The sequence below is a fragment of the Bos mutus genome, chromosome 1 (assembly GCF_027580195.1).
Source record: "Bos mutus isolate GX-2022 chromosome 1, NWIPB_WYAK_1.1, whole genome shotgun sequence".
NCBI classification, from domain to species: domain Eukaryota; kingdom Metazoa; phylum Chordata; class Mammalia; order Artiodactyla; family Bovidae; genus Bos; species Bos mutus.
In genome coordinates, this window is record NC_091617.1 from 39,933,657 (window position 1) to 39,941,107 (window position 7,451).

Below are 7,451 nucleotides of genomic sequence, written 5' to 3' on the forward strand. Positions count from 1 at the left end.
TCAAAACCACAATGAAATATCATTCCATGCCAGTCAGAATGGCTGCTATACAAAAGTCTACAAGCAATAAATGCTGGAGAGGGTGTGGAGAAAAGGAAACCCTCTTACACTGTTGGTGGAAATGCAAACTAGTTCAGCCACTATGGAGAACAGTGTGGAGATTCCTTAAAAAACTGGAAATAGAACTGCCATACGACCCAGCAATCCCACTGCTGGGCATACACACCGAGGAAACCAGAATTGAAAGAGACACATGGGCAGATTCTCTTACATCGACCGCCTAAGAGTCGCGCTGTAAGAAGTAACAACCTCTTCTCCTCCTCTCCGCCATCTGCTCGGCAGCCGCAAAACAGCAACTATACATGAGTGCATCTCCATCCACGTTGGCCAGGCTGGTGTCCAGATCGGCAATGCCTGCTGGGAGCTCTACTGCCTGGAACATGGCATTCAGCCCAATGGCCAGATGCCAAGTGACAAGACTATTGGGGGAGGAGACGACTCCTTCAACACCTTCTTCAGTGAGACAGGGGCTGGCAAGCATGTGCCCAGGGCAGTGTTTGTAGACCTGGAATCCACAGTCATTGATGAGGTTCGCACTGGCACCTACAGCCAGCTCTTCCACCCTGAGCAGCTCATCACAGGCAAAGAAGATGCCGCCAATAACTATGCCCGAGGTCACTACATCATTGGCAAGGAGATCATTGGCCTCGTCTTGGACCGAATTTGGAAACTGGCTGACCAGTGCACAGGTCTTCAGGGCTTCTTGGTTTTCCACAGCTTTGGTGGAGGAACTGGTTCTGGGTTCACCTCCCTGCTGATGGAACGTCTCTCAGTCGATTATGCCAAGAAGTCCAAGCTGGAGTTCTCCATTTACCCAGCCCCCCAGGTTTCCACAGCTGTCGTTGAGCCCTACAACTCCATCCTCACCACCCACACCACCCTGGAGCACTCTGATTGTGCCTTCATGGTAGACAATGAGGCCATCTATGACATCTGTCATAGAAACCTCGACATTGAGCGCCCGACATATACTAACCTGAATAGGTTGATAGGTCAAATTGTGTCCTCCATCACTGCTTCCCTGAGGTTTGATGGCGCCCTGAATGTGAATCTGACAGAGTTCCAGACCAACCTGGTGCCCTATCCCCGCATCCACTTCCCTCTGGCCACATACGCCCCTGTCATCTCTGCTGAGAAAGCCTACCATGAACAGCTTTCTGTAGCAGAGATCACCAATGCTTGCTTTGAGCCAGCCAACCAGATGGTGAAATGTGACCCTCGCCATGGGAAATACATGGCCTGCTGCCTGTTGTACCGTGGTGACATGGTTCCCAAAGATGTCAATGCTGCCATTGCCACCATCAAGACCAAGCGTACCATCCAGTTTGTAGACTGGTGCCCCACTGGCTTCAAGGTTGGCATTAACTACCAGCCTCCCACTGTGGTACCTGGCGGAGACCTGGCCAAAGTACAGCGAGCTGTGTGCATGCTAAGCAACACCACAGCCATCGCTGAGGCCTGGGCTCTCCTGGACCACAAGTTTGACCTGATGTATGCCAAGCGTGCCTTTGTTCACTGGTATGTGGGTGAGGGCATGGAGGAAGGAGAGTTTTCTGAGGCCCGTGAGGACATCGCTGCCCTTGAGAAGGATTATGAGGAGGTTGCTGTGGATTCTGTGGAAGGAGAAGGAGAGGAAGTAGGAGAGGAATACTAAAGTTAAAATGCCACAAAGGTGCTGCTTTTACAGGGAAGCTTGTTCTGTTTCAAACATTGAAAAGTTGTGGTCTGATCAGTTAATTTGTATGTTGCAGTGTATACACTCATATACAATTACTGACCTACGCTTTAAAACATGATGCTTTGTTACAGACCCAAGCTATCCATTTCTCTGATGGGTTTGAATAAAGTATTCCCTGTCTTAAATGAAAAAAAAAGAAAGAGACACATGTACCCCAATGTTCATCGCAACACTGTTTATAATAGCCAGGACATGGAAGCAATCTAGATGTCCATCAGCAGATGAATGGAAAAGAAAGCTGTGGTACATATACACAATGGAGTATTACTCAGCCATTAAAAAGAATACATTTGAATCAGTTCTAATGAGGTGGATGAAACTGGAGCCTATTATACAGAGTGAAGTAAGCCAGAAAGAAAAACACCAATAGAGTATACTAACACATATATATGGAATTTAGAAAGATGGTAATGATAACCCTGTTTGCAAGACAGCAAAAGAGACACAGATGTGTAAAACAGTCTTCTGGACTCTGTGGGAGAGGGCGAGGGTGGGATGATTTGGAAGAATGGCATTGAAACATGTATAATATCATATGTGAAATGCATCGCCAATCCAGGTTCGATGCAGGATACAGGATGCTTGGGGCTGGTGGACGGGGATGACCCAGAGGGATGGTATGGGGAGGGAGGTGGGAGGGGGTTCAGGATGGGGAACACGTGTACACATGTGGTGGATTCATGTTGATGTATGGCAAAACCAATACAATATTGTAAAGTAATTAGCTTCCAATTAAAATAAATAAATTTATATTAAAAATTAAAAAAAAAACCTAAGATCTTAGGGGGAAAAAGTAATGTATGTTTCATAACATACATATATGTATGTATGTTTCATAACATACCTGTATGTGTGTGTTTCATAACATACATGTATGTGTGTATGTTTCATAACATACATATATGTATGTATGTTATGTTTAATAATGTATTGTCATAATCATTATATTACTTTATGTTTTCAGATAAACCAAGGGAAGATAGGAGGATAAATATATATTTATAGTGTTTACCAATTTAATCTTCTCACTTATTTTTAGACCTCTTCATTTGTTCCTGTGGGTTCAAATTAAAATCTGGTATCATCTTCTTACTCTAATACAGCTTTGCCTGCCTCCTTTTCTCCTATTATTGTTGAATTTACTACATTTCTATGTGTTACAGGTTCAATTATATATTTTAGATAATTGCTAATTGTATTAATATTTTATTTTCTACTTATTTAATTACTTTTCAAGGTACTTCATGTGTGTGTGTGTGTGTGTGTGTGTATGAATTCAAATTATGTCTGATGTCCCTATCTTTCAGACTAAAAAATTTCCTTCAGAATTTCTTGTAAGAAGGTTTGCCAGTAAAGAATAGCTCAAATTTTTATAGGGCTATTCTAACAAACCCAAAGTAAAAATCTGACCTTCTAAACTTCTACTTAGGATTTTTCAAGCTCTGTCTACAATAATTAGGCTTATTAACATGAATTTTTCTATATGTAAAGTTAATCTTATTTATATCCAATATTTGAGCAATCAGGAACAAGAATAAAAGGACTATACTAGTTTGTTGGAGAAGACTCTTGAGAGTCCCTTGGACTGCAAGAAGATCCAACCAGTCCATCCTAAAGGAAATCAGTCCTGCATATTCATTGGAAGGACTGATGCTGAAGCTGAAGCTCCAATACTTTGGCCACCTGATGTGAAGAGCTGATTCATTGGAAAAGACCCTGATGCTGGGAAAGATTGAATGTGGGAGGAGAAGGGGACAACAGAGGAGGAGATGGTTGGATGGCATCAATGACTCTATGGACATGAGTATACTCCATATACTTGAGTATACTCCAGGAGTTGGTGATGGACAGTTAGGCCTGGCAAGCTGTCCATAGGGTCGCAAAGAGTTGGACACGACTGAGTGACTGAACTGTACTGAACTGGACTGATACTAATTTCAGTTGTTATAAAAGTCAAATTCTGAAATACTTATTTTAAATAACAAGAACATATTCTTTGCAAGCCTGAAGAGACTTTCTGACAAGTCTCCTTGGATATATATAATATACCCTGTATGTATAAGAGGGTTGTTTACTCCACTAACTAGTACAGAGAGCCACCAGATGTCTAGAACTGATTTGTCAGTTCTAAACTTTATAGCCATATCCCAAGAACCCAATAGCTGGAAAAAAGTTTAGAAACTTAAATGTCAGAATTCTGCCAATGTTACATCCATAGGATATCTAGAACTGGGAAATTGAATTGCTATACCATATCCCACCCTAAAAAGCAGCTGAAAGTATTTGTTAAGCACCATGTGAAACATTCAGATAGCATTATCAACATCATACTTAAAACCTTTAAGTTTAACCAACATTTTTAGATTTAAATAGTGATTAATTCTACCTGCAAAACAGCTCTTTCAGTGACTGAAGGTGAAAGAGACATAGAGGAAGAATTATAGTTTACACCTTTGCAAAGCCTTATCATAATTAGGGAAAAGACTAGAGATCTCTTCAAGAAAATCAGAGATACCAAAGGAACATTTCATGCAAAGATGGGCTCGATAAAGGACAGAAATAGTATGGACCTAACAGAAGCAGAAGATATTAAGAAGAGATGGCAAGAATATACAGAAGAACTGTACAAAAAAGATCTTCATGACCCAGATAATCACGATGGTGTGATCACTGACCTAGAGCCAGACATCCTGGAATGTGAAGTCAAGTGGGCCTTAGAAAGCATCACTACGAATAAAGCTAGTGGAGGTGATGGGTTTCCAGTTGAGCTATTCCAAATCCTGAAAGATGATGCTGTGAAAGTGCTGCACTGAATATGTCAGCAAATTTGGAAAACTCAGCAGTGGCCACAGGACTGGAAAAGGTCAGTTTTCATTACAATCCCAAAGAAATGCAATGCCAAAGAATGTTCAAACTACTGCACAATTGCACTCATCTCACACGCTAGTGACGTAATGCTCAAAATTCTCCAAGCCAGGCTTTGGTAATATGTGAACCATGAACTTCCTGATGTTCAAGCTGGTTTTAGAAAGGTCAGAGGAACCAGAGATCAAATTGCCAACATCCGCTGGATCTTGGAAAAGGCAAGAGAGTTCCAGAAAAGCATCCATTTCTGCTTTATTGACTATGCCAAAGCCTTTGACTGTGTGGATCACAATAAACTGTGGAAAATTCTGAAAGAGATGGGAATACCAGACCACCTGATCTGCCTCTTGAGAAATCTGTATGCAGGTCAGGAAGCAACAGTTAGAACTGGACATGGAACAACAGACTGGTTCCAAATAGGAAAAGGAGTATGTCAAGGCTGTATATTGTCACCCTGTTTATTTAACTTATATGCAGAGTATATCATGAGAAACGCTGGACTGGAAGAAGCACAAGCTGGAATCAAGATTGCCAGGAGAAATATCAATAACCTCAGATATGCAGATGACACCACCCTTATGGCACAAAGTGAAGAGGAACTAAAAAGCCTCTTGATGAAAGTGAAAGTGGAGAGTGAAAAAGTTGGCTTAAAGCTCAACATTCAGAAAACGAAGATCATGGCATCTGGTCCCATCACTTCATGGGAAATAGATGGGGAAACAGTGGAAACAATGTCAGACTTTATTTTTCTGGGCTCCAAAATCACTGCAGATGGTGATTACAGCCATGAAATTAAAAGATGCTTACTCCTTGGAAGGAAAGTTATGACCAACCTAGATAGCATATTCAAAAGCAGAGACATTACTTTGCCAACAAAGGTTCGTCTAGTCAAGGCTATGGTTTTTCCTGTGGTCATATATGGATGTGAGAGTTGGACTGTGAAGAAAGCTGAGCGCCCAAGAATTGATGCTTTTGAACTGTGGTGTTGGAGAAGACTCTTGAGAGTCCCTTGGACTGCAAGGAGATCCAACCAGTCCATTCTGAAGGAGATCAGCCCTGGGATTTCTTTGGAAGGAATGATGCTAAAGCTGAAACTCCAGTACTTTGGCCACCTCATTCGGAGAGTTGACTCATTGGAAAAGACTCTGATGCTGGGAGCGATTGGGGGCAAGAGGGGAAGGGGACGACAGAAGATGAGATGGCTGGATGGCATCACTGACTCAATGGATGTGAGTCTCAGTGAACTCCCGGAGTTGGTGTTGGACAGGGAGGCCTGGCGTTCTGCGATTCATGGGGTCGCAAAGAGTCAGACACGACTGAGCGACTGATCTGATCTGATCTGATCATAATTAGGCTTTCGTTGGAAGTCACAGTTTAACAAACTGTGGCCAACTGATGACATTTACTCTTAACTTTCTGTACCTGATCCAAACTTACTTTAATCCATTATTTCAGTGCATGGGAATGCTTTAAACTACTGTCTGGGTAAAACTCTGCTCAAGAACCCTTCTGATATAAACTTATAAAGGAAGAGGACAGACCTCTACTTGAGAGAGAATATATCAGACTCCTAATTTTGATGTGGTAACATGTTACCTTTACCACCTGAGTCTTATTTTGAATCATATTTAGAGTGAATACAGAAAAATTTGGCACTATAATTACTAGTTTCAACTTATAACACTGGATCGACCAAAACTGGTACTTATAAACTCCCATGGAATATTCATCATTGGGAAAATGCTTTTTAAGGGGCAATTTTTTTTCTACTTGGAGTGTGCTAAGATCTTTATAAATATAGTGTTTGGTGGTGGTTTGGTTGCTAAGTCATGTCTGACGCTTGCGATCCCCATCGTCGGTAGCCCTCCAGGCTCCTATGTCCTTGGAATTCTACAGGCAAGAATACTGGAGGGGTTTGCCATTTGCTTCTCCAGAGGATTTTTCCCACCCAGGAATCGAACCCTAGTCTAACTGCACTGCAGGCAGATTATTTACTGACTGAGCTACGAGGGAATCTCAAATATATTATTAGGCCAACACTAAGATGCTTACCTGAAAGTATTGTCAGAGTTATACAAACATGCCTTTCTTAATTACAATTTCATTATATGGTTTTGGTATATTTTATATGATGATACAGGCTTCCCTGGTGGCTCAGTCGGTAAAGACTCCACCTGCAATGCGGGAGACCTGGGTTCAAGCCCTGGGTTGTTAAGATTCCCTGGAGGAGGGCATGGCAACCAACTCCAGTATTCTTGCCTGGAGAATCCTCATGTACAGAGGAGCCTAGCAGGCTGCAGTCCATGGGATTGCAAAGAGTCAGAAATGACTGAACAACTAAGCACAGCATGTTATGATACAAGAAATATCCACTTGATGATAAATTCTGTACCTCTTTCCTCTACAAAAATTTTATGTAGGACCGGTTGGATGCCCCATATACTGTGTAGGGGCTGGGAAGAAAAAATTGAACAAGTTAAGGTCAGATGTCCCTAAGAAATTTCAGCTTAATTAGACAAATGAACACGTAAATTATTAAAATATACAACTACACAAATTAGTTTATGCATGAGATGTAGTATATCTGTGGTCTATGCGATTACAGAGATGGATCCCTTAGTGCAGATCTGATTATGTTATCCAATAGCCCTTATACATGAGAATCATGTTTATTTCTCCTAGAAGTCAAAGATGACAAGTTTATTTCCTTCCAGAGAGAAATTGTATACTCTTTTATTGTTTTATAAGAAATAAGTAGCCTAAAGCTACTTTTCTTTTCATTCTGATT

General features: G+C 41.5%; 1 protein-coding gene across 1 annotated transcript; it reads left to right on the forward strand.

Moving 5' to 3' along the window:
• The first annotated feature begins 326 nt into the window (after positions 1-326).
• LOC138987704 (tubulin alpha-1A chain-like) lies at positions 327-1,729 on the forward strand. The gene has a single exon (XM_070369941.1). It carries the CDS (start codon positions 464-466, stop codon positions 1,712-1,714), a length of 1,251 nt encoding a protein of 416 aa, XP_070226042.1. The 5' UTR covers positions 327-463; the 3' UTR covers positions 1,715-1,729.
• The last annotated feature ends 5,722 nt before the right edge of the window (positions 1,730-7,451 follow it).

Coding starts and splice junctions, on each gene's coding strand:
- LOC138987704 (XM_070369941.1), top strand. CDS start 464: ATGCCAAGTGACAAGACTATTGGGGGAGGAGACGACTCCTTCAACACC.